The following is a 27984-nucleotide window of genomic DNA, read 5'->3' as shown; positions in this document are numbered from 1 at the left end:
ATCATGTTGGGCCCTACCTTTGTTCTGTGGGATGTGGGATCTCCCTTATATACCTATGGATCCATCTTCATTATTGCATTAATTATTTGGCAAGTGAAAAAGAGCCGCCAAGAACTAAGATCAGAGCATAATAAGACCTGTTGCCAGGTAGGTACTATGACCAGGCCTAAATGGACAAGCCCTCAACAAGATTTATCTCTTCTCTTTCTCATAGTTTTGCCCCTTGATTTTTAAAATTTATTTTGGTACTAAGGTTTGAATTTATGGCCTGACACTTACTAGGCAATTACTTTACCATTTGAAACACATCTCGACTCCTTTTTGTTTGGGGTTATTTTTCAGATAGGGTTTTGCTTCGCCTCTCAGGGCCCAGCTCAAATCATGATCTTCCTGATCTTTACCTCCCAGTAGCTGGGATTACAGACACAACCCAGTATACTCATCTCATTTATTTTTGTATGTTTTTCATGATATTAGAGATTGAACTCACGGCTGAGAGCCATGACCACACCCATCCATTTTGTTATTAAAATAGGGTCTTTGTCTAGGTTGGCCTCAAACTTGTGATCCACTTCATGAGTAGATTATAAGAATATGCCACCATGCACAGCACTCCTTGACTTTTTTGAGGATTTCCTCTTTGGGTCCCAGGATAGCTCCTAATTTGGGTCATGAGCCTAGTTGGTGTCCATTTTAGGGCCTTTGATGACTGAAATAATTTCCTTAATAGTATCATCCATCCTTTCATTTGTTCAATTTTCTCCTGTCTCATCCCAAACTCCCCACAGAATTTGTCCAGAGAATGAAAGAAAAAGTTATAGAGGGAGCTGGGAATGTGGCTTAGTGGTAGAGTGTTTGCCTAGTTTACATGAGGCCCTTGGCTCCATTCTTCAGTACCACATAAACAAAATATAATAATTATAATAATAATAACTTTAAAAAATAAATGCTGAACTGGAAAGGAGTATATGATTCATATTTTTAAAAGTATATGGAGGAACCTTAAAGTGAGCCAGAAATAAGTAGAGAAGGAAACAATGAAGGTAAAAAAGAAAGGGTATGAAAGGAAAATAGGACTGTCTAAATTGGAAAACAGAAATATTGGACATGTTTATAGAGTTTGTATTTTAAATATGAAAAACACTATTCTAGCCTCACATTCTGTTTTTGTCTTTAAGCGTCACCGAAAAGTCAAACAAAGATCTAGAGATAGAACATCAAAAGGTAAAGTCACTACCTCTCCTTAGACTCCCTTCTACTTGGGTGAGGTCCCCATAGAGCCCAACGCTCTGTGAAACCTAGTTCCAGAATCCAGATGCTACTAACCATTGAAGGCCTCAATGACAATTGCTAAATGGAGACTCACTTGGGTGGGAATCAGTGTCTAGGAATATTCCAAATGTTTCTTGCTTTCCCAAAAATGAAGAATGAGGAAGTAGAGATGTTACTGTGTTCTTTGATAGTTTTACAACCCTGTGGAAGTCCCTTCATTTCTCAGTCTTCTTCTTTACATTATGGCCTTAACACTAAAGATCCTCCGCCCTTATCACGTGGTTATAAAAGATCAAGTGAGATTATCTATGGGATAGCAAGTTGTGAATAGTTCAGTTGTTTACAGATGTGACTTAGACTACAGATGTGATTATAGATTACCAGTCTCCTCTCAAAGGCCTTCAGCTTCCCATAGGATGCCCTGAATCCTTCCCTGTTCTACATAACATTGTGTCCTGGTTCTTCAGCTCAGATAACATCCCAGGAAGAGGCAGAGAAGCTTCGGAAGCTGCTCTCTGTCATGAAAAGGTAATCTCTTGCTCTTTTCAATCTCCCAACTCCCAGTCTGGCCTACTCTGTGCTAGGGTCACAGTAACTCTGCAGTTCAGGACTGACAGCACATCATTTGTAAAATACATCACTGGAGTTCATACAACTATGAGACAAGTTTTCCAGTCAAGAGAATGGATTTTGCATAAAGAAGTCACACTGTGGGCTAGGAACGTGGCTCAGTGGTACAGCACGTGCCTTACATGCTTGAGGCCCTGGGTTCGATTCCTCAGCAGCACATAAGCAGAAAAAAAAAGCTGGAAGTGGTACTGTGGCTCAAGTGGTAGAGCACTAGCCTTGAGCTTGAAGAGCTGAGGGACAGCACCCAGGCCCAGAGTTCAGGCCCCACGACCGGACCCAAAAAAAAAAAATTAAAAAAAAAAAAGTAGTCACACTGTCATATTCTCTTTACAATTACACCCTTTCAAGGGCAGACTACTACTAGGTGTGCCTAGAACCTGCTGACTTTACCTCTTCTGGTCTATCTTCACTTCCAAGAATAGTCTAAAGCCTATCATCTTCTCTCTTTAAGATTTCTAGAGAATGGACTCAAATGATCACAAACAAGACCATACTAAAGCTACTAGCACAACTATGTTTATTACAGCATTATTTATCATAGCTAAGATATGGGACCAACCCAGATGACCCTCAGTAGATGAATGGATCAAGAAAATGCAGTATATATATAAAATGGATTTCTATGCCTCCATCAGAAAGAATGACATTGCCTCATTTGTTAGGAAATGGAAAGACTTGGAAAAAATTATATTGAATGAAGTAAGTCAGGTTCAAAGAAACATAGGTCCTGTGGTTTCCCTTATTTTCAATAACTAGTATATGTCTGGGACAAGCAGAAAAGGTCAAAAGCTATCTACATATGACCAGATAAGATGATGTTAAGTGAAATGAACACCAAGATAGGGACACAAGTGGTTTCTTTCCTTGCTATTGTTTCTAACGTATTTATAATGTACCATGTGTGTTTTTTTTTTTTTTGTATGTTCCTCCCCCACTGTATAACCCCTGTTCTCACTGTATTGGATGTCGGTGCCCTCAATCTTGTATATACACTTCTTTAATTTGGGGAGGGGAAGGGAAAAAACAAAATGCTTAAATAGGGACTTAGGGATACAGGTTGACCCACTGTAATAATGAGATGTACAAGACACTATGTTGAAAAACGAACTTTACAATTTAGGTGGGGGTGGGGAGTATAGTTGTGGAGGTGGGAGGGAAGGGATGGTAGGAGAAAAACAAAGGAGGAGGCAACGATGCTTGATAGGAAATGTACTCATTACCTTGCTCATGTAACTATAACCTTTCTATACAGTATTTTTACAATAAAAATGTATTAAAAAAGATTTCTAGAGAGTGAGACTGATTGTCAATGGGTACATATAGTAGCAAGGACATACCATAGTTCTTGGAATGAGGACTTCATTCCCCACCTAGGCTTCAGGATGTTTTTAATTTTTTTATTTTTATTGTGAGAATACCGTACAGAGGAGTACAAGCATTTTTGCCTCCTCTTTGTTTCTCCTTCCCATCCTTATCCTGGATACTTAGCCCAGCTCTTCAAGCACTCAGGAGGTGTACTTCTAGAACTTGTTGGGCTCGGGGTGGGGGTGGGGTCACCGTAGCAATCTCAGTCACAGGCTTCCAATGAGGCAGATGCCCTCCACTGTTAACAGTTGCCATGTTTCCCTTCCCAGCCAGGGCTGGCTTCCTCAGGAGGGAAGCGTTCGGCGGGTCCTATGTGCAGATCCTGGCTGCCAAATCTGCAATGCCATGGCTCTGGAGATTCAGCAGTTGCTGTCTGGTGAGAGCAAGAACTTCCCTTCTTTATCAGGGACATCACAAATCCATGAAAGGTCCATGTCAAATAGGTCTTTAAAGAAGAATCAGGAGCTTTGTTCGCAGCCCACCAGAGAACATTCACCTGTACCAAGCCACACAGTGCCACAATTAATGGATCAGAAATCTTTAACTAAGACTACTGCCCAGGCAAGTTGTGCTATCAGTGTCCAATATCACTGGCCTGATTATCTCCAGCGAGTGCAGGGATTTCAAGTACCAAGTGTATCTCAGGATGTAGGAGTTCTATCTTCTTCAAGTCTTGAGGAGCCTGGGATTCCTGAGAGTCAGCATAAGAGAAAGAAGAACAACTCCACATCTGTCCAGAAGAACCAAGGTCAGCAACTCTAAATGCTAGGTTCCCTCTCCTACTTTGGACCCAGAATTCCTGCACCTAAAACACCCTCCTACAACCTCCCATCCTCTCACCTGTAATTACCATGTCCAAAAGATGCTTTTAAGTAGGAGGGTAAAATGCATACATTTCCACATTGAGGACTTCCATGATCTGTAGGATAATTCCCATGGCAGCTTGAACCCCACATTTTCAAAGCCTACAAAATAATCATGTCTTTGGCCTTTGCTGAAAAGATGAGATTTCATTCCCTTCCCTCTAGGGCTCATGGATGGTTAGCCCGTTAACTATAGAGCCAGAAATATCATGAGCAAATTCCAAACCTTATTTCATGGTTCTGGCTCTACCTTCTCCACTTTTTGGCTTTTAAGTGTCCATTTCCTGGAGTCCATATATGACCTCAGTGTGCCATCTCTGGGCAATGCTCTATAGTTGGTATTTTACTGGTTGCTTCTAGATATAGCTCCACAACAGGGGAGCCCTGGACCTTTTCTCTTCAATGTTTTCTCCTACATCTCTGTACTGCCTAAAATTTCCTCCATTTCACTGTGTCACAGCTTCTTCTCCTACATTCCCAAACTTGGGCTTTTCCATCCAACCATCAATAAGCTCAGATCAATGTCTCACTTCTAAGTATGAAGTCTGAGGATAGCACTTGCTATTGAGTTGCTATATCCTGTGGGGCCTACCAGTTTCTAGAGATCTTTGTAGATGCAATGTAAGTTCTGACACATTCTGCAGCCTGTGCCAAAAGACAGAGTCCTCTTGTCCTGGAGCATGCACAAAGATTGCTAGAATTCTATTTCTAGAAATAGTTGAAATGGTTGATTGATCATTTCTGGGGCTTTCCTGCAAAGTGGCAGCAGTCTATCCCAGTTGCCCCTGCCCAGGAATAGCACATCCTTGATCTGATCTGATTCCTCAGAAGCCAGTGAGGACAGTGACCTATGCTGATACACTTTGGCAGCATGGCCAGGCTACAGTTGCTTTTTCAGGCCAAAACAATGTGGCAGAGCCATATAGATTGCAAATGTGGGAAGAATGTTAGGCTATCATCCCTGCCTCCATTTGTAGTTGCTGGGCTGCAAATCACTTGGTATATAGTACTCCCCAAGGACCCTGATAGCAGCTCAGTTCTCCAGTCCTCTAGAAAGCAGGCTCCTAAGCCTGGAGGCAGAAATCAGCTCCCTACACAGATCAGGAAGTAGTTCCATGAATACAACAGGCCTTGGCCGGCAGTGAGCGTTTTCACAGATGCTATTACTGATGACCCTAGCTGCCTGTGCCTTGTCTTAAGGAACCATTAAGAAACTGGAGATTAAAAAAAAAAAAAAAGAAACGAGATTAAGTTTTCCTTCCTTCCAGGGCTACCTTTTCTCTATTTCATGTCTCTTTCCAGCCCATGGTTTTGGCAATTACTAGCTAATCTTAAATCACAGGTCCCATCAGAATAGGCCTATCAGAATAACTCCATCTTATCTGACCAGCACTGTATTAAGTTCTGGGCCATTCAAGATGCCAGTAGTTGAGGTGTATTCAAGGTGCCAGTGAGACCTGTATGGACAGTGTGAAAGGGTAAAGTACAGAGAGTGGAGATGGTACTTCTAGAGAGCCAGATGGAGCCTGACATCCCCCGATCACTATCCAAGCTAAATTTCAATCTGAAAAAAGAAATCCTTACAGATACATTTTGAGAAGTCTCATAAAGACAGAAAGGAACACATTTTTTGCCATCCCAAAGAATACTCTTCATAAGAGACTTTATGTGGAGGATACAACCAAGGGGAAAGCACTGCTCCAGAAGCTCCCTACTCAATCAAGTACCCCACATTCCCAGGTACAGAATGGCTGCTTAAAAGAACTCTTGCAAACAACCTAAAGACAGTACAACTGAGATGATGGTAACCTAGTTCCAAAGTTCTGTCCACTAGGCCTCCAAGATCTCATTACTCAGTGAGGCCCAAGTACTTTGTGTATAGATAGAAACCAAAGTGAACAGCCCTATAAAATCCTTAGGCCCTCGCCCAGGGAATCATGGACCCAAGTATCACCGAAAGAGCGGTGTAGTACTGGTACTTTCCCTAGCCAGCGGAAACACTCTGTTCAGGTTCAAGGGCCATTAGGGAGAACCTGAGAACCCCTGACTTCCAATGTATTTGGAAGAACAGAACTTTAGTTTAGTCAACATAGCTGCCTTCAGCAAATAGAGACTGTCAAGGATCTGGCTAATCTGCAGAACCACTATCTCCTATTCTCTCTGATTGCTATTTCCTGCCAGTACTTTTGCCTCCAGAATTCCTTATGGACAACAAAACTAGATAGGAGTGAACTGAATGTCCATTAGAGAAAGCTGAATGGTATCACCCAAATAACAATTCCTGTAAATTCCCAACCAAAGGTGCCCAGGCCTTACAGAGCCAAATTATTGGGCCACCATTTGATGGGACAAATGAGTCCAGTATTTTGAAGGGACCACATGTTTCAAATCCAAACTTTTGAAGGTCAAATGTTTCAAGGCTATGGTTCCTAGGGCAAAAACTGGCAGGGCCAGCACTTTCAGGACCACCCTTTCTAGGGCCAAGAATGAGAGGGTCTGGTACAGGGAAAGACTACACTTACAAGTGCTCTTCTACTCTTCTAGCAGATCCAGAAGTTGACTTGGACAATAAGATGACATTCTTTTCACACTGGATTAACCCTGAAGTGAAATGTCAAAAGCAGGAGGTACCCAGTCCTCCCTGTAAAGTGGAGACAGTGACCAAAGCCAGGTCAGAAGTTGAGAAGAATAAAATTGCCTACAAAGCCCAGGATTCAGTTCATTTGGAGAAGAGACCAAAGAACCCTAAGGTTCTTTCTCTCCCTACTGAGAAGAAAAGCTTGATCTTCTATGATGCCCAAAGTACTCCCACCATCAGCTCCAACAACTTTTGCTACAGTTCAACCAATCCTAAGGTTGAATCTTTAACTCAAACAACTGCTCCCAAAAATTAACTTATGCCAGAAAAAAAATCTATCCTAGGTCCCAATTCTCACCTCAGCAGAAGGTACTGGTTTATAAAAAGAGAATATCCATTCCAAGCAAAAGGAGTGTGTAAATTTCCAAACCATTGACAAGCTGTCAATGTTAATTTCCATCAACATGTAGCTGACGTGTGGTATTCTCCAAATACACTCTGTGCCTAAAGCTAATAGCCACCTGTTTGTGTCTCCTTGTTTTCAATGCTATATGTGAAAAGGGATGTATAAAATACTTCCCATGGGATATAGGAGCTTAAATCTATATTTAATTTCCGACGGGTTAGCTTTTCCTAGCCCCAGCATGAAATGTGTATAAAGCACTTAGGCAAAAGACAAAGGACCTTGTTTAAGGTGCATTGAAATAAGGCCGGCTTGAATTCTGCCATGGTTCCACATGGTATGCCTGGGTTCTTACCAACTCAAGGAGGTGTTTTCATGTTTACTGAAAGCACACAGAAATGATAAATGTGAAAACAAATGACAGAATACACCTATCATTTCCCTGTTAATGTCAGAAGTTTTTTGGAGGAGAGGCATTACTGGGGATTGAATTTAGGGATTTGTACTTGCTAGGCAAGTGCTTTACCATTTGAGCCATTCCATGGGTCTTAACTAGTTATATTCTTTATTTTTTAAAGAGAAACATTTTCTTGCCTTGCTTTATTAATAAAAGAGCAATTATAGCAATAAATTTAAGTTCTTCATGTTCCTGTCCCAGTCTCCCTCCCCTAAGCTAGGGAGATTCTTAAGGCTAATTTACCTGGGAGCCTTTTGTGGATCTGTTGTTATTCTGTTGCCCTTTGCCTGTATGGAATAAAAGCCTCCTAGATCCGTTGATAAGGAGGTTGTCAAAAAGTTCACAAAGGAAAATGACTTTGAGCTGAGTCTTGTACTTAGTTATTCAAGGATGCAAATATTTATTGTTTCAGGTATTATGCCAGTCGCTGGGAGACCACACCAACCAATACACAAGCCTTTTGTAGAGTTCATGGACTCTGGGGTAGTCATACAACTGTTATTAGAAGCAATATGACAAGAGCTAGTTAGAGGAAATAAGTGAAAATACATTGGGGGTGGCATTTAATCTAGTTGGAGGCTTGGGAAAATTTCCTAGAAGAGGTGATTGTAAGCTGAGTTTCAAAGAATAAATAGAGTTAACCAGGCAGGAGGTCAGGTGTCAAGAGGCCCAACTCAGGCTAAGAGTACATCTCGAGCATAGGTACATGTATCAGAGGTTGATGACTCACTGAGAAATCCTTGCATAGTTGATAAAGTCTAAAATGTTTGAGGCTTGACAGGCTGGAGGATGAATGGCAGTTACCTATTCTTTGATTCTTTCAACAAATATGTAAAACACTAAATGCCAGGCATTTATATAGGCACTTACAATACAGCCATGAACAAAAAGAGGAATCTCACATTGAGAGAGTGCTGGGGGAAGAAAAAGAAGAAGTCAAAATATAATGGGTTAAAAGCGAGCCGATACAGGCAAAGAATTGGTAAGAAGTTTAGGGAAGATGTGAACAGGGTATAGCTTTAATAGGAGCTCAGGGCAATTCTCACTAAGAAATTAATATGTTAGCAAGGACTAGAGGGAAACGAGATAGCAAACCACATAGATAAACGAGGAAGAGAGCATTCCAGTCAGAAATTATAGCTACTGAAGATACTTGGAAGCTGCAGCATGCCTCACGTCACAGGAGACTGGAAACCTAAAGCAGAGGAATCAAGGGATGACATCCGAACAATAAGGAGCCAGATAGGTATGAGGCTTGAAAACCAATGCAAATGTGTTGGTTCATATTCTAAAGAAATTGGGAGGGCTGGGAAGGTGGCTCAGTGGCAGAGCGCTTGCCTCGCATGCATGAGGCCCTCGGTTCGATTCCCCAGCACCACATAAGCAAAAAGAAAAAAAGCCGGAAGTGGCGCTGTGGCTCAAGTGGTAGAGTGGTAACCTTGAGCTGAAAAGCTGAGGGACAGTGCCTAGGCCCAGAGTTCAGGCCCCACAACCAGACCAAAAAAAAAAAAGAAAAAGAAATTGGGAGCACATAATCAGTTCTGACCTATGTTTTAAAAAGATCACTTAGGCTCTGGGGCTAATGATAGACTGTTGGGGATACTGTTGGATAGAAACTGAGAAATAAGTTACAAGAGCACTGTAGTAATAGTAGGAAAAGATAATAGGCATCTATAGAAGCTGGATTCCTGATAGATTGAACATGGACAATTAGTCAAGGATGAAACCAGGGTTCTGAAAAATGAGAGTTGTCGTTAATTGATGTGGGAAATCTTGACATCAAAGTAGTTTGTATATGTATTATCTGGTGGTGGTAAAGGCTAGGAAATTGGGAGCTCACTTCTGTACAGTCTGAGATGAAGATTGTACCTCCAGGTATATACACTGATTAGACAACTTGGGCATATGAGCCTGGAGTTAAGAAAGATCCCAGGTTACACACAGATAGACAGGTATAATAGTAGATAAATAGATAAGATAGATGATAGACAACCATGAGACTATATATGGCCACCAAGGGAACAGTATAAGTGAAGGAAAGATTCAGGGCCTGGCTCCTCTAGGACTTTATTTTTTGAGAAAGGGAAGAAGCAGTGAGCAGAGAGGAAACTGGTAAGCAATACAGCCAGTGAGGTAGTAGGAAGCCAGAGAGTGTTGTATCCTTGAAACAAAAAGAGGAAAATATTTCAAGGAGAAAATGATCAACAGAAGGAAAAGTTGCTCATCAGTCAAGTAAGATGAGGACTTGGAATAGACTATAGAATACAGAAATCACTCATAGCCTTGAGAAGAGCAGCTTCAGTTGAGCAATGGCTGAACAGATGTGTGGATTCAAGATGGAATGAAAGGAAAGTTGATTGCGGACTTTTGAATCATAGAAGTTCAGACAAAGGAGGAAATAGCTAGTAGAGGGTCTGAAAAGATGTTTTTGTGGAGGCTTAGCTTGCTAGATGTTGATGGTAAAGATACAGTCAAGAAGTATCACTGGATTCACTAAAACCAGGAGAATGTCTGAAACAATGCTGGAGTGCAGAATGAAACAGTGAGACCAAATGGAGGAGCTATATTCAGAAAGAAGTACAGACATTTTACTGGTGGTATGAATGGATGCATAATGGAGGCACAGAAAAAAGTTACTCTATATACAAGTGAGTGTGGGCAAAGGGATAAGTCAGGAGCTGGGAAAAAGTTATGGCTGTTGGTGACTGCAAAGTAAAGTTGGAAAACCAGAGGTGGAGAAAGGTGGTGCAAGGTTTCTATTAGAGCCTAAGGAGCTGGTGGGGTGGAAGAGCCTAGATGGAATGGAAAGGTGGTTGAAGCTGGGCACCAGTGGCTCATGCCTATAATTGTACTTACTCAGGAAGCTGAGAGCCTCTGGAGTATCTAGGTTCAAAACCGGCCTGGATAGAAAGGCACCATTTCCAGTTATCCAGCAAAAGGCTGTAGTTGAGGTATGGCTCAAATGATAAGAGTGTCAACTGTGAGCATGAATGCTGAGTAAAAGCATGGGGCCTTCAGTTTAAACCCTGGTATCAGCACACACAAAAACAGGTGGTTGAAGTTGTCAATCCTGTATGTGAAGTGATAGTTCTTGGAACCCTGGAGCAGCAGGAGAGTTCCCAGGGGAAGTTCTGAAGGCATGAAGTCTGAGGAAGAGCATGCACTGGAGACAGAAATAGGACAAGAGTGGCATCCTAGTGCTAAATAGGGACCGGGAAGGATTTGGAGGTGGATGAAGAAAAGAGGAAAATGGGAAGCAGGATGACAAAAAGGCTGCCCTGAGCACCTCACATCCCTCAGCAGGTGGCACCACTGCCACATCCAACCAACCAACCCACGAGAGCCAGGGGGTGGGGGGGAGAATGGCAGAAAGTGCTGAGTTCCTGATGATGTGGTATGAGAGAAGGGGCACCCTTGGTGATGGAGGAAATCCTGGATCAGTCACCATTCCACCAAACCAGGAAGAAGAGTCAGGACTTGCTTCATCTGACAGGAACCCACTATTTAGCACAGTGTGTACACCACCAGCAGGATGCAGAAAGCTCAGATGGGAAGAAGCATGGATGGGTCCCTCCTCTGAGGGTGGTTGTGTGCACAAAGGATGGGCATCCAGCCCTACTTGGTCCCCAGGGAAGAGAAACATGAGGTCTGGGCCTGCTGAGCCAACAATCTCCAGGTGTTTTCCTGAAGCATCTTCAAAGATCAAAGGAGGTCATGTGACAGGCACATCCTCTCTGCCTGCTGAGAGTTGGGCAGAGAGCCCCCAGACCAGAGGGGGCCCTACAAATGAAGGGAATTGACTAGGAAGGGTCACAGTAGCCTCAAGTGGGAAGCTGGGTTAGTGTGCACACATCCTGGTTTAGGGTGGACCCAGTCGTTCCCATGGCCCCCACAGGCTTCTGTTCCCAGCAGATTTCTACCAAGGGAATTTGGACAAATGACCCACCATGGTGGTTCAACTTTTGCAACTCCCCTTCCCCTATTCTACCCTGGCAGGGCTGTCACAGGAGTGAATGTGAATGTGTGAGTTCATTTCCTTGTTTTGTTACATCCCAGCATGCCAGCAGACCAGACCGATGGGACTCTAAGTAGGAGCAGAGACTCCTCACCCCACTCAAAATGTCAGCGTGTCATAGAGCCTCAGACTCCTATCTCTATCTGTCCACTTTAATTCTAGTTCTCTCCTCTGCATGCTTGGAAAGAAGAGAGCATGGAGAGGGAAAAGAAGAGGAGGTGAAGGAAGTGAGGAAGAGAGAAAAGAAAGGGAAAGGGGAAAGGAGAGAAAGAAAAGAACCTCTCACCCCTAAATTTCCACATCCCTTGAATCCTATCTTTCAATAGCATTAGTTTAGCCTTTAGCCAATCTTCTTGTTGCCACCCTATACATGTCTTTCTAGGCTAAAATCTTGGAAAATTGAACACCATAGTTTAAAGAGCAAGTTATAATTGTACTCATATTATACTCTATTATGATCTAAAAAACTTGAAAAGGACAGTGACTCTTCTGCCAAAGTAGCCAAATGTCATCAAGATGACCAGACATGAAGATTGGAGTGAGGGAAGGCACAGAACCACTTAGGAAAGCTGTACCTTTCCCCATGGAACTGGCAGAGGAAAGAAGGGAAATGCAGGTAAGAATGAGATTTCCAAAAAGGTTGAAATGGTGAGGTAAGAGAACTCCGAAGAGAACTTGGAGCGAGTTGGAGGTGAGCAGGACACAGCAGTCTTTCCTTAGTAGAGGACAAGGAGGATTCCCACTTGGTATAGACTCTAGCTCTAGTCAAGTGCTGACTCTGAGGAATGAGGGATCCCCAAAGAGCATCACTAGAGGGCACCAGACTATTTTTCTTTTTTCTTGTCAATTGTGGGGCATGAACTCTGGGCCTGGGCACTGTCCTTCAGCTCTTCAGCTCAAGGTAAGTGCTCTACCACTTGAGCCACAGTGCCACTTCCAATTTTCTGGTAGTTTATTGGAGATACGAGTCTCGTGGACTTTCTTGCCCAGGCTGGTTTCGAACCATGATCCTCAGATCTCAGTCTTCTGATTCGCTAGGATTACAGGTGTGAGCCACCGGCACCCAGCTGTCCACCACCGTACTATTTTTGAAGGTGGTGTTGGTGTCACATGTGTCCTTTAGCTATTCCCATCTTTCTTCAGCACCAGAAACTGGCCAAGGACCACATAGGCCTTGCCAAAGGCCCTTTCCTTCAGGTTCTTGCCTAGGACTTCACCAATGCCAGTCAGGTTCTGGAACCTGACTTCATGGTCTCTACCATGAAGACTTGGTATTTTGGAAAGGTTATCATCTTGATATATATATATATATATATATATATATATATATATATAAAAAATTTGAGGCAGGATCTTGCTATGTAGCTTAGATAGCCTTGAACCCTGCCTCAGCCTCCTAAATGTTGGAATTCTAGGCATGTGCCACCACACCTGATTAAGAAGTTATCTCCTCCTCCCACCATTGTTCTACTGGCACCAGTCGGTGTTCCTTTCTGTGTTAGACATTGGTTTAAATCAATATACAGTAACATGTACCCACAGTTATAGCATAATGTTAGGATGACTGTCATGGATATTTGGAGCTGAGGTCTTGGGTAGTAAAAGAATTTACTATGCCAGGGAGTAGGAGAAACAAAGATTTATTAGGAATTGGTACAAGAGACACAGTTAACTACTCAAAGCGGCACAGCTGCTCACAGACAGGTTCAAGAGTAGGGTTTATGTCTTTGGTTAGATTACTTTTGATTGGCTGTTGCCTGTTTTGTGGAACCTAATGACCAGCTGTCTCTTTCTCACACTATGATTTAAATTTCCTATGTGTGAAAAAAAAAATAAAATAAATAAATTTCCTATGTGCAATTGGCTTGAGCCCTGGTTTTTGTAACTCTTTTTCATCTGGCCTGTTTCCCAGCTTTTACTTGCTTTTCTCTACCTGAACTCTGTCCACCTTGTCATCCTTCACATCAAGTATTCTTTCCTTTTGAATTTTTTAAAAAGTTGGTTTGGGTTTTTTTTTAATTAACATTTGGAGGAACTTACCAGTGGTTCTGGACTTGTCTTTGTGATAAATGAAAAAGGCTTTTTAAATGCCTAAGACCATAAGCACAAAAAAAATATCAGAGGGGATGATAGGAGATGAAGAAGGAGGATAGTGAATTTGCAAGTATCAATAAAACTTTACAAAGTGGAAAACAGGGGGGCTAATAGTATCATAATAGATTCTATAGACAACATGACCAATAAAGACAATGAAGCAGAAGTAAGTGAACCAGAAGTGAGGCAAGATAGATAGATAAGGAGACAGGGAAATTATATTATTTTTAATAAATATCAGAAGGTCAAGACTCAGAAGTTAAAACCCAGGAGTAAATTGAAAAAATAGTTTCCTCTCCCAACACACCTCCTTTTTAGTGTTAAGTTTCAAGAGTAGGAGATATAGGAAGGGCTACCTAAATCTGCCTTCTCCTTTTAAGTACAGGTGGCATGATCTAAATCTGCCTTTTCCTTTGAAATAGTAAAAATCTGGTAACAATGCGAAAGACAGATAGAATGCAGAATTAGAATCTGGCAAAAGAAAGTCCTAAAGGTTAACTGGGTTTTGAATGGGCCTCACCTATCTTATCCACTCCCAATTATTGTCTACGGATGAGGACTGATAGAATACCTGAATTTGCTCCCTGCTCAAAAAGTATAAAAGCTGTAGATAAGAGCCATCATTCTGAGTCTTCAACTCCCATTTCCTCCAATGAGAGCAGCAAATGTTTTTCTTTTTCTTCCTATTTTAACCCTGCTAAAGGGTTAATAAATCCTTGCTAAAACTTACACTTGTAAGACTCTCTTTTTTGGTGTGAGACACCTTGAAATGCTTTTCATGGTGAGTTTCAAGAACCTAGTATTTTACCTGGAAACTTAGAAGCTGAGGGAAACCTTCATCCATCCTCTGGTAACAGAATGATAGTACTTTGAAAAGTCTTAGGGACCAGAAGCAGTACATACTTTTGAAGATGAGGATTTGTAAGGGACTGAGAACATGAAAATTAGTGGAAAATTAATATAAGAATACAGACCATAGGTATTCTATAGAGCTAGGTACTGGTGGCTCATACTTGTAATTCTAGCTACTCTAAAGCTGAGATCTGAGGACTGTTATTCAAAGCTAGCCCATGCAAGAAAATCCAGGAGACTCCTATCTCCAATTAACCAACCAAAAATCAGAAACCAGCAGAATATACATTCTTTTTTTTGCGGGGGGGGGGGGGGTTCTGGTCATGGGGCCTGAACTCTGGGCCTGGGCGCTGTCCCTCAGCTCTTCAGCTCAAGGCTAGCACTCTACCACTTGAGTCACAGTGCCACTTCCGGCTTTTTTCTTTTTGCTTATGTGGTGCTGAGGAATCGAACCCAGGGCCTCATGCATGCAAGGCAAGCTCTCTACCACTGAGCCACCTTCCCAGCCCTTAGAATATACATTCTTATCAACTACACATGGGGTATTTACAGGATATTCTTAGTCATAAAAAGAAACATAAGAAATTAAAACAAATGAAATTGGACGTGGTGGTATATATTTGTAATCTTAGTTGCTTTGGAGGCAAAGAGAGAATAGTGGTTGAGGCTAGCCAAGGCAGAGTTGATGAGATTCTATCTAAAGAACAAGACAAGCATGGCCACATAGATCCGTAATCCCAGATAATCAGAGGTGGAGGTAGAAAGAACATTCTATCCAAAACAAAACAAAAGCAAAAGGATATAGGGACATGGGTAGGAAAGGGGCACAGATCCCTAGCAAGTAAGAGATTGAGTTCAATTATTAGTACCATAAAAAAGGACAAAATGTAAAAGATATTTGAAATGATAAACTATGTCTGTAATGGAATTTAAAGAGAAAGATGTTTGGAAAAACCTAAATTTTATATTTTAATTTGGAAATTAAATGAAATAATACTAAATACTCATGTCAAAGAAGTCTCACGGGAGAATTGAATATATTTTGAACTAAATGAAAATAGAACATGTCAAAATGTGTGGGAGCAGCTAGCATATCGCTTGATTAAAATGTATAGCATTAACTGTCCATATCAGAAAAAAGAAAGATTTCAAAACAATAATATCTATGCTTTTACCTTAAGAAACTAGAAAAAATTCAACCCAAAGCAAGCAGACAAAAAGAGATAATAAAGAGCAAAATGCAAAGAAATTGAAAGTCAGAAAATAACAGGGAAAAAATTACTGAGAATTCAGAAACCAAAGCTAATTCATTGAGACAATCCATAAAATCTGCAGAACTTGAGTTATACTGACCATTTACCAATAGGATGACTGAAAGAAGGGGCATCACAATAGGCATTACAGAAATCAGAAGAACCTGTCGAGTCGGCCTTTGCTCTTTCCTGCTTTGCAAAGATCAGACTTCAAGGATTCTCTACAGGGAACATGAAATATTCCTCTTGTCTCTTTAGGCGGGGGGCAGAACTCACTGTGGGAGAACTGATCACTTATACAAACATATCCATCTTGTCCCGGATGGGTTGAGCATCAGCAATTACTCAGCTCTCTGCAAATCCTGGGAAGATGTTTGGTAGTACTGTGATAAATAGAATCTCCATAATATCTTACCATCCAATTGAACTGGGATTTATACTTTAGTTCAACTGGCCATTCCATTTATCCTGGCATTCCATCCCAAGGCTGAGCAACAGGCTTGGGATTTAGGATTTAGGTCCTTTTTATCCAAAATTTGTAACAATTCCATATGAGTTTTAAGAGGTGTTCATAATGAGTTTAAATTTAGAAACAAATAACTGCAGGATTTGCATTTGCTGCCTTCTGGTAGACTACTATCAATAAGAATATAAACTGGATTGATTTCATCTATAATTAGCAGAGGTTTGTTGATTACACCTGGGAGGCTCTGCTAGGAGTAGCTAGTCAACTGGATGCCACTAACAGGATGGCTTTGGAAAATAGGATCACCCAGACATATTGGCATAAAAGGGAATACTATGTGTTATTCTGGGAAGAAAAGGTTCATCAGTTACCCGATCTTCCAAGACCACCATTAAGGTCTTGCTTTCATTGGACTTCTCGTCTCTTAGTCCATCCTTTGAACTTGGACAGGTGAGTATGTTTCTCACAATGACCAAGCTGGTGTTCTTGGGAGATATTATCCCAGGAACTTAAGGCTGATTCAACATTTAAAAAGTCAATCGACTTTCTACCATAGTAACAGTCTAAAGAAAAAAAGTTACATGAACATACCAATAGAGGTACAAAAAATATTTGACAAAATTCAACATCCACTCAGAATAAGAGCTCTCAGAAAACAAGGAGCAGAAGGAAATTTTAACTTGATGAAGGGCATCTACATCTTTTCTATAGTAGCAAAAGACAAAAGGTGTCTATTCATGCACCTATCCAAGATCATTCTAAGAAGTTTTAGGCAATGCAATAAGCAATAAAAATAAATAAAAGTAATACAAATTTAAACAATTGTTAGTATATCTAGAGAACATGATTATCCACATAAGAAGTTTCAAGAAATATTTGAAGAAGCTCTAGAAGAAGCTCTTGTTCCTGGATATTACTACTACCTTTCTCTCTCCTTCCTGGCTTCCTTGAGGTAAACAGTTCCACTCCCTCCATCATGATGTTATATTTCACTACAGGCCTATAGCAATGGGGTCAAGTCACCCTGGACTGAAACCTCAGAAACTGTGAGTCAAAACAAATCTTTCCTCCTTTAGGTTGATCTATCTCAGATATTGACTCATATAGCAGAGAGCTACTTAACACACTATCTAGCTTAGGGATAAGCACTCTGTGTATCTCGATTACAGTATTGAAGGAGGGACCAGATAGATGCTTCAGAGATTTTTGAGTTTACAGATTTTTCTTTTCTTCTGTTTGAAAACTTTCTTACAAAGGCAAGTCATCCTGGAGGATTTTCAGAAATCTTATGTGTTGTATAAATAACAATATCAAGGTGTAACAGGAACAGACACCAAAATCTGTTTATAAGTGCGGTTTTAGTTCAGTAACTAACCAGGGTGCTTTTAAACAAATTTTAAAACAATAATTTTTCTTTCTCTCTTATTCCCCTCCTCCAACGCTTCATTCTTCAAGTGAGGGAATTTATGAATGTCTTTATGGCTCCAGCTGAGATCACCATACTCCTTATCTTATTGACCATGGAAATAAAAGAACATTTGGGACAACAAGGAATATAATTCTGGAGATGAACACCAGATATTGGAAAATAAGCAGACTTAAGGCCAGCATATGGTCCAAGCCACACCTCAGCAGTACCTCCAGAAGCCCCTGCTTCTGAGCTTTCTATAAAAACTACCTTCTCCTTCTACTCGTAGGATTGTGCTTCTTGCTGAGATAATTGCTCATGCAATCATCATTTTGTCTAGGAAAATTAATAAACTTTTATTTCCTTTTCTCCAAGAACTCATTGTCATTACTTTTGAATTACCATTGAATCTAGGGAAGCTGTATTTCATCATGCAGAAAACTAAAATGTGAAAATTGATGCCAAAATATAGGTGTGATGAGTATGGAAGTGACATGGAAAACATATGCCCTGTTTTATAGGTTTACAAAAGTCATGTCAAACAAACGATAACCTCACAAGCAAACGCCAAACAACCAGAAATGGGGATATTCAACTACAAACGCCAAGTATTTTGTGATTTAAGCAGGCAGGATGCTATAATGTGGGTAGAAACTGCTCTGGAAACTTAAGTCTTGGACAAAGTTCCAGAAGTAAATGGCATTAATGTCCCTCCATGAAAGGTTACAATCTCCTCTCACCCACATAGATTGAGGGCTTCCATTCCTTCCTCCCACAATGTTATTTAAAGATACTGACACTTCTTATTCCTTTCCACCTAACTCCTGAAACATCAAATCCCTCCCTCCCTCCCTTCCTTCCTTCCTTCCTTCCTTTCTTCCTTCCTTCCTTCCTCTTTCTTTCTTTCTTTCTTTCTTTCTTTCTTTCTTTCTTTCTTTCTTTCTTTCTTTCTTTCTTTCTTTCTTTCTTTCTTTCTTTCTTTCTTTCTTTCCTTTCTTTCTTTCTTTCTTGGTCCGGTCGTGGGGCCTGAACTCTGGGCCTGGGCGCTGTCCCTCAGCTCTTCAGCTCAAGGCTAGCGCTCTACCACTTGAGCCACAGCGCCACATCCGGCTTTTTTCTTTTTGCTTATGTGGTGCTGAGAAATCGAACCCAGGGCCTCATGCATGCAAGGCAAGCACTCTACCATTGAGCCACCTTCCCAGCCCCAAATCTCTCCATTTTTAAACTATAAGCATGCCCTGCCCTCCCCGAAGTCTGATTACATGGTTCTCATGTAAATTTTCAGGAGAGGTAGAGGAATTAGTGGAGGCCCTTCTGTACTAGCAACTATTTCTCACCAGGTACCAGAGCCCTCAGTTTTCTGGGAACAGGTGACCTGACAGTTCTGGTGAAAGAGCAACACAAGCCAATGTGGTAGTAAAGAGAAAGTGGGAAGTAGACACAGCTTGTGAGTGTGGCACGTAGAGATGCAGACTATGTAACCTTGATGCATGACCACACACCATCTACAGACTGAATCACCACTGCACTTCCCTTGGGAAACAGAAGGGCTTTGTGATGTAATCAGCGTGGCTTGATTCTGCCCTCTGTGAGGTGGACATGACAGGGTCCAGCACTCTCATTATTCATAAGGACCTTGAGCTCATAGACAGAGGAATGGCTGGTTTCTTTATGCTAATAAGATTTAGACCATGTTGAGTGCTTCATGTGTTCTGATAGATGTTGAATATCCCTTGTATTACTATGTCTTCTTCTTCATAATTATCCTAATTATATGGCAAATGAAAAGGAGTTACTATGGAGTGAGGCTTGAACCTAAAAAAAGCTGCTGCCCGGTAAGGAAATACTCTGACCACAACTGAACTAATTTAAGACTTTGTGTACTGGTATTGGGGCTTGAATTCAAGGCCTTGAATTCTTTTATTTTTCCAGTTTCCATTGTGCTTTATAACATTTTTTCCTTTGTTTTGGGGTTTTATGATTTTTTGTCGGTTGTGGGGCTTGAACTCAGGACCCGGGCACTGTCCCTAAGATTCTATGCTCAAGATAAGTACTCTGTGACTGAGCCACAGCTCAATTTCTAGTTTTTAGGTGGTTAGTGGAGGTAAGAGTCTCACAGCCTTTCCTCAATCTGAGGACTGAAGCTTCAAACCTCAGTCCTCAGATCTCAGCCTCTTGAGTAGCTAAGATTGCAGGCATGATACACTGGCACCCAGCACTTTTTATTTTATTGTTATAAAAGTGACATACAGAGGGGGTATGTTTCACAAAGGCCTTGAATTCTTGCTCATATTTTTAACTCATGACTTAAGTTTTAGTTCCAGTTAAAACTTTTTAGCAGAAGTATTTAGAAAAGAATGAAAGAAAGTAATTAGAAAAGTAAGACAAGCTTTCTCGGAACATTTATTTATCAAGTTGTCTTGGCAATGTAGACTAATTGAAAAGCCAAGAACCTCTCTCTTTGGCATGGGTTTAGAACTATATATCAAAACATCCTCACAGGATGTCAAAAACCCTCCCAAATGTGAGATTTTTCAGTTTTGTAAAGCTGTGTAAGCAATAGTCTTTGGGTTGTCAAAAACACTCTTCTGGGCTGGAAAGGTGGTTTCATGGTAGAGTGCTTGCCTAGTGTGCATGATGCCCTGGTTTTAATTCCTTGGTGCCACATAAACAGAAAAAGCCAGAAGTGGCACTCTGGCTCAAGTGGTAGAGTGCTAGTCTTAGGCAAAAGAAACTCAGGAACAGTGCCCAGGTCCTGAGTTCAAGCCCCAGGACTGGCAAAAACAAAAACAAACAAACAAAATCTTCCAAGCTGGGTGCTGGTGGCTCATGACTGTAATCCTAGCTACTCAGGAAACTAAGATCTGAGGATCATGGTTCAAAGCCAGCATAAGCAGGAAGGCCTGTGAGACCCTTATCTCCAGAGAAGTGGGAATGGCACTGTGGCTCAAAGTGGTAGAGCTCTAGCCTTGAGCAAAAGAGGGAAAGTGCTCAGGCCCTGAGTTCAAGCCCTACACCCAACAAACTACTTTAAAAAGCCAGAAGTAGCACTGTGGCTCAAGTAATAGAATGGTAGCCTTGAGTACAAAGAGGCTTGGACAGAACTCGGGCCCTGAGTTCAAGCCCCAGGACCAGGAAAACAACAAACAAATAAACAAGAATCTTATGAACTTTCCTTCCTGGGCTGATTTCAAACTATGATCCTCAGATCTCAACTTCTTGAGTTGCTAGGATTACAGCCATGAGCCACCAGCTCCCAGCAGATATTTCTTTCTGAGATATCCTTAGCTCCCTGCAGAACTTGTTATTAGAGTGGGGACAGGAGGAAAGAGAATAGAGAGTCTCAAAGTGAATCAAAGACATTCAAAGAAGAGAATGTTGGGGTATAAAAAAGATGGAGTACAGGGAATCCTCTTCAGATGCCTTTCCTGCTAGAGTTTCCCTACTTTCAGGGCTTTCCTTCACTTTCAAATAAACTTACTCTTTTTACCACCTTTTATTTAAAGGGTGGGTAAAGGCAAATAGAGTGTATAAATATGGGAAGGCACACAAAAAAAGGAAAGGGAGATGTTTATGATCTTTATCTTATTTTGGACACCAAAAATGTGAAATGGAGTTCCAGCCTCACATGCTAATACAATTTTCCTTCTTTTTAGCATCATCGAAAGGTCAGGCAAAGGGCTAGAGCATCAAGAGGTAAAGTTTCAATCTCTCTTCTGACTCCCTTTGGGAAGGCAGGCTTCCCATAGTTCTCTGTGACCTTTGGTGCCAGGATATGATATGTGTGCTGTAACCACTAAAGCTTCACAGCTCTGGATGGGAAATCAGAATGGTCAAAAATTGGAAATGTTCCAAGAATTGATGAACTTAGGTAGATGTTCTTAACTTTATCATTTACTAGTTTTATGACCCTGTGGAATTAATCTCTAGCCTTATCTAAAGATAGGTGTATTATTAAAAATCCTCATTCATAGGAAATTTAGAGGTTCCTCAAAAGACTAAACATAGAAATTCACTATGACCCAGCCATACCACTATTGACATCTACAAAGATCATGACAAGTCAAGATATGGCAAATATACTGGCATATCCATGTTCACTGCTGCACTATTCACTATAGCCAAGTTAAGGAAACAGCCCAGATGCCCTACAATAGATGAGTGGATCATTGAAATGTGGTACCTATACACAATCGAGTTTTACTCATTCATTAGAAAGAATAAAGTTATGTCACTTGCAGGGAAATGGATGGACCTAGAACAAACCTTGTTAAATGAGGTAAGCCAAGTTCAGAGAGACAAACAGTACTTTTTCTCTCATATGTGGAAACTAGATACAAAATATAACCAGACATAACCTAAACAGGACTTTAGGCATCCATACACAGTCAGACTAAAGGAGGATACCCGTAGGGGAGGAACCTGAAAATGAATGTTCAAAATACTATTTATCAAAACAAATTCCAGGAAATGGGAACATGGGGTTTTTTTTTGGTTATTGTTGTTGGTGTTCATTTGTTCTTTTGTTATTTTTCTTCATGCTCTTCAGTATACACGAGTTACCTATGTAACTGTGGGAAACTGACATAAAACAGTAAGCCCTTTGTACAACATCTTAATAATAACAAAAATTATATTAAAATCCTCACTCATGAAATTGGGTCAGGGACAGCATGTTGTAACTGGTATATACAAACATGCCTTAGAGCATTGGCTCTTACATTTTCAGTGTCCTCTCACTAAAGACCTAAATGTTTAGCTACTTATAGAATGTCCCTGAAATATTCCTATAATGCTGTGTCTTGTTCCTCAGCTAAGAGACTTATCCAAGAAGGTGAGACGCCATGGGAGCTGCTGTCTATCATGAAAAGGTGATTTGTTACCCTTTGCAGTTTCCCAACTCCCAGCCTGGTCCATGAAGAATTCTTGGTCTGGCATGGGGCAGGGATGAGGAGAGGGATAATGCCTGGGAAGAGACATACATGAAGGGAGTCTACGTGACTGGCTGAAAGGTTGCCCAGACAGCGTGAAGTTCAGGTGTCTCAGGAGGGAAAAGCCGGTCACCCAATTCTACTCTGTGCTAGGGTCACAATAGCTCTGCAATTCAGGATTCAACTAGTGTATCATTCACAAAAGAAACAGCCAAGGAGACAAATTATCCAGCCAAGAGAATGGATTCTGAATAAAGAAGTCATCAGGGTCACCTTCTCTTTACAGCTAGCTATGCTAGGGCAGAGTCCCAAGGCTGAACTTTTCTCACATTGGCTTCTGTGATCTGACTTCAGGGAGGTCACTTCCTGGGCCTTACACTTTCAGAGGACAGTCTGCCATCTTATTCTTAAGGTTTCTAGAGAATAGGACTAATTCTTAATATAATGGGTATAGTAGCATGAATATCCGCTACTTCTCAGAATGAGGAGCTCCTACAAGGAGCTCACTTTCCACAGTGTAGGCCTAGAGAACCTGTAGGACTGAGAATGGTGCAGTATCCCCAGCCACACTCTTCCAAGGAGGCAGAAGTCCTCTATTGTTAACAGTTGCCATGCTTCTCTTCCCAGCCAGGGCTGGCTTCCTCAAGAGAAAAGCGTGCGGAAGGTCCTGTGTGCAGATCCCCACTGCAAAATCTGCAATACTGCAGCTCTGGAGATTCGGAAGTTGTTAGAGGTTGACACCAGCCAATTCACCACAAGTGTGCCTTTTGAACAGAAGCTGAAACTTCATCCTCAGCACTCCAGAGATACTGAACTAAGATCTGTTACCCCAAGAGTAACAGAACCTTTTGCCGAGTCAACCAATGTAGTTGACATCCAAGAATACTGGAATGATCAACTCCTCCTACAGCAGGACATTCAATTGCCAGAGATGTCTCTGGATTCAGAGATGGTGGCTTCTTCAAGGCTTGAGGAAACTGCAGTTATATTGAATGAGCAGGAGACACAGACCACCCCTAACGGTGTCCAGGGAAATTGGGATCATGACTCTTTGAATTTGCAGGTCTCTTTTCCATGCCCAAATCTAGAGATCACATGCCTGACACATCCTGTGGTTATGCAAATTGTCCCCAGTGCTCATTTGCCTTTTGTCAAACCTGAAATCCTGAGGCTTCTTGAGCTACATGTTAAAAAATGGATGCATTTTCAGAGGTGGGGACTCCCCAGACGGGTGGAGCAGTCCCTAAGGCAACTTATGCCAAGTCCACCTATGTGTTACCAGCCCGAAACTAACCAACCAGAGTCTTTTATCTTGACTAATACTCCTCAGACATGCATACATAGATTTGGGACTATTTTCCATGAGGCATGGTGTCCCTTTATGGCTGACCAACACATCCAGATCTTTTGGGTTTCTGAATGGTCTATTACTGAACCAGTACAAAGGCACCACTGCCAACATATCCCAAATCCTATGGCAATAACCTTGCCCTCTCCTACTCTTGAAGTCTTAGAGGGTCTCTGTCCACTGTCTGGTGAACAGACTAATAGCTCAAGGAGCAATCTGCAGCAAAAACACTACCAGCTGTTCTGTGGTCTCCCTTCTCTGCACAGTGAGTCTCTGGTTGCCACTTTATTAGGCCCTCAAAGTCTCGCCAAGAATATCTCTTATCCATTCGTGAAGGATCTTCATCTCTTCAAGGAGTACTCCTACCCCCCCTTGCTGAGTCAGCCCTGCCTTGAGTCACCCCAGCCCTCTTCCTCACCTTGTCCAAAGGGAGAATCTCCAACTCAGCATCAAGAGCTTCCAATCACAGTCCCATTTCTGACTCTGGCCGAATGTAAAACCTTGGAATGGCACCTGCTGCAGAGGCAGCTCCAGCTTCAGTGGGGGCTGCCAGCTGCCTTCCATCGATCTCAGCATGCCCAGAGCCCCATGCAGTGTGAACTGTGTAACAAAGCCCGATCTCTCAAGATTCAGAAAACTTTACGGACTGAGAAGCTCTCAATCCTCACCAGAGAACTCATCTTCTTCCCAGAGCATGCCCGCAGGCTACTAGGATTCCACCTCCAGAAACACTTGATGCACCTTCGCTGGGGCCTGCCTGAGAAGATACAGAAGTCCATCCAGTTGCTTCTTTCCTCCACTGGCCAGCAGCCCCTGTCCTTGAGCAACAAAGCCCTACCCAACATGAGCATCTCCCAGCCTGGGGCCCCAGAGGCTAAAGGAGATGGTTGTCTCTTCTCCCCCATGATTTCACAAGTGTCTGTCCCCATGCCACATTTTTTTGTCCAAGCTCAGGCAATGTTGCAAAGCCACATTGATTCCAAATGTGGGCAGATTCACCAGGGCAAGGTCCCTGATCTTGTATATAGTTCCTGGGAATGCAGAATTCCTGGAGTGCTAGCAATGGCTCCCTTCGCTGACATGCTGCAAGGGCAGCTCCTGGAACTGCAGGCAGCAAGTGAACCTGATCTATATCACAAAGTGGTGCCCTGTGAGCCAATGGCCCTTGGCCAGCAGCCAGAGGCCTTACTAGGTAGTGTTATTGAACACCATAAGCTTCCCCAAGCCCAGTCTGAGGAGACCATTGAAAAGCAGGCCTTACCAAGTGCTGGCACGGAACACCAAGAACTGCTCCCAGCCCTGTCTGAGGAAACCATTGAGAAGCAGGCCTTACCAAATTCTGCCATCGAATACCACGAACTGCCCCAAGCCCCGTCTGAAGAAACCATTGAGGAACAGGCATTACCAGCTGTTGGCACAGAACACCATGAACTGCTCCAAGCCTTGGCAGAAGAAACCATTGAGAAGCAGGCCTTACCAAATGCTGCCATGGAACACCAAGACCTGCTCCCTGCTCTGTCTGAGGAAACCATTGAGAAGCAGGCCTTACCAAGTGCTGCCACCGAATTCCACGAACTGTCCCAAGCCCTGCCTGAAGAAACCACTGAGAAGGAAGCGTTACCAAGTGCTGCCACCAAACACCATGAACTGCCCCAAGCCCTGCCTGAAGAAACCACTGAGAAGCAAGCGTTACCAAGTGCTGCCACCAAACACCATGAACTGCCCCAAGCCCTGCCTGAAGAAACCATTGAGAAGCAGGCCTTACCAGGTGCTGCCACTGAACACCAAAAGCGTCCCCAAGCTCTATCTGATGAAACCATTGAGAAACTGGAGACAACTTTACGGCATAAGTATCTGGCCTTCCTGTCAGGCCTCCCTGCTCTTTACTATGTGGCTCTCTCTAGAGTTACATCACCAGTAGCCACTAACCAATCTGTTATCACAGAGATGGTGTCTAAGTCTATTAAGATCGCACAGGAGCCTCTGGTTCAGATGCTCTCCCTTGAAGCCTCAGTCAAGAGCCCTGGACCATGCTTTCAAGATGATAACAAACCTTGTGAAGTCACTGGAGAAAAGTCCCAGCCTGAACTACAGGTGGAAGCCGAAACAGAAAGGGCACCTCCCAAGAAGCAGGTGCTTTCTGTCAGCCCTTGCTTACTCAATACACATATGCTTGCTAAATTAAATTTCCACCTGAAGAAAAAGGTCCTAGAGATACAACTGGGAATTCCTGAAGGTACAAGAAAGTCCAGGAAACCAAATGTGGCAGTTCCAGAGCACAAATCCTCACAGGAGTGTCTTCAGAGTAAGAAACACCAAGGAAACACAGTGCTCCAGGAACTACCTCTAGGCCCTCCTCCTGCTTCAAAATGGCTCTGCCCCAAAGAAAAGCAGGCCACTGAGCAGGCCACTGAGCTAGAGGCAATACAGCATAACCAAAAGCACCCTGGTCTGAAAGCCGTGCCCTATGGTTCTGCCCCCTGGGTCTCCGAGATCCCTCAACCTAGTAGGGACATGACTGAGGCTCAGGTGCTTTGTGTTCAAGTTCAGACCAATGTGAGCCACCCCAGCCTGGAGAAACCCCGTAGTCCTGAGCCCCAAAGCCCTGGGAAAAGCAAAGACTCAGCCCATGTGTCCATGCTGGCAAGAAAGAGAGAGGACCACCCAGAGAAGCTCGAGGCAGCAGGAGACCCTGGAGGAGGAGATGCAGGGTTTGGGCTCTCCTCGGCCACTGAGGACAGACCCCATGCCGAAGTCCAGAGGCCAGAGGGGATCCTCCTGAACAAGATACCCCAAGGCTCATGGCGGTGGAAATACGACTTTCATCCTGTGAATCCCTGCCAACACAGCTCCCAGAGTCACCCACAGCCAGAGTCAATTCCCAGAGGAAGAGAATCTGCGCATGACTTGCCTCACAGACTAAGCAAGCCAAATAGCATCCTCTCACCTGAAAGGACCCCCAACAACGCGCAGCCTGTGGCAGCCCACGCTCCCCAGGGCCAGCCTTTCCTGGACCAACTAATTCAGGATCAGCTTTTGCAGAGCCCAGCTTGCAAAGGTCAGGTTTTGAAAGGGCTCATGAGGCCGGCCCCTGCTCACAGGGAGACCAGACTTGCAGACACTGGCCTGAGAAGTAAGATAAAATCTTTTCTATACCGTGTGAGCCCTGAGATGAAAGGCAAAGGGCACCTGGAATCCACATCCTGTACAGCTGGCAAGGAAGCCAAACCCAGAATGGAAAATGTCCTAAGCAGCCTGGCTCATGCCCCAAGTCCCATGAAGAGAACCAAGACAAAGAAGCCAATGGAGCACCCCAAGGTCCAGCCTGATCCTACTGAGAGCCCAGTGGGCACAGCCTCCTTCTTAGCTGGTCCTCCTTCCCCAGGCAATAAGCTTCGCCTGCGCTCCCGACCACAGGGCTCTGCCTCAGTGCTGGGCCAACCCCTCCACTGCCCTCGACACTGCCCTCAAGTGGCTTATGCCACCCAACCAGGGAATACACCTTAGGTCTCAATTCTTACCTCAGAAATATTGCCTCAAGAAGAAACTTTGTGCAATAACAAAGCAATTCTAGGCTCCCCAACTTCTACATCCCTTGAAGTGTACTACTGTTGTCATTTCCATTAATAAACAGGTGGGGCAGAATGACACCCCAAATACACTCTAGATCTCTAAGTACAGCGTCATCTGTCTGATCCTTGCTCTGCTGAACTTTGTTAAGGGAAGGGATGAAAAAGTTTTCAAGTCTGTCCCATCTAAGGAAGGAATTTAGTCTCCATTGAAATCAATCATTTTAGTATCATAGAGTAAGCTTTTTGATGGGTTGTTTTTTATGTTTATCAATAGCACATACCTAATATGATAAATGTCAAAACTGAATGACAGAATCTCCCTTGTTTGATCCCTGTTATTGGTAATAACTAGAGAGCTCACATGAGAGGCTGCTATAATCCTGTTGATTCTGTGTCCACTGCCTGATCTACCAGAAGTGCCTTCTAGAATGCTGATCACAGTAGAAAATGGAGGACTCCCACCTACCCGAAGAAGGT

At 42.7% G+C, this 27984-nt stretch overlaps 1 protein-coding gene across 1 annotated transcript; it reads left to right on the top strand.

Moving 5' to 3' along the window:
- Positions 1 to 3: 3 nt before the first annotated feature.
- On the top strand, positions 4 to 27442 carry Fam205a (family with sequence similarity 205 member A). Its single transcript, XM_042698585.1, has 8 exons — positions 4 to 147; positions 1179 to 1224; positions 1740 to 1800; positions 3537 to 4015; positions 6675 to 6801; positions 23068 to 23121; positions 23215 to 25127; positions 25704 to 27442. The coding sequence occupies exons 1-8, from the start codon at positions 4 to 6 to the stop codon at positions 27440 to 27442; spliced, it is 4563 nt and encodes a 1520-aa protein (XP_042554519.1).
- The last annotated feature ends 542 nt before the right edge of the window (positions 27443 to 27984 follow it).

The sequence above is a fragment of the Dipodomys spectabilis genome, unplaced genomic scaffold, assembly GCF_019054845.1.
Source record: "Dipodomys spectabilis isolate Male_0828 unplaced genomic scaffold, ASM1905484v1 ptg000006l, whole genome shotgun sequence".
Lineage (NCBI taxonomy): Eukaryota > Metazoa > Chordata > Mammalia > Rodentia > Heteromyidae > Dipodomys > Dipodomys spectabilis.
The sequence above is the reverse complement of the archived record's forward strand: the minus strand, read 5'-3'. Positions and strand labels throughout refer to the sequence as shown.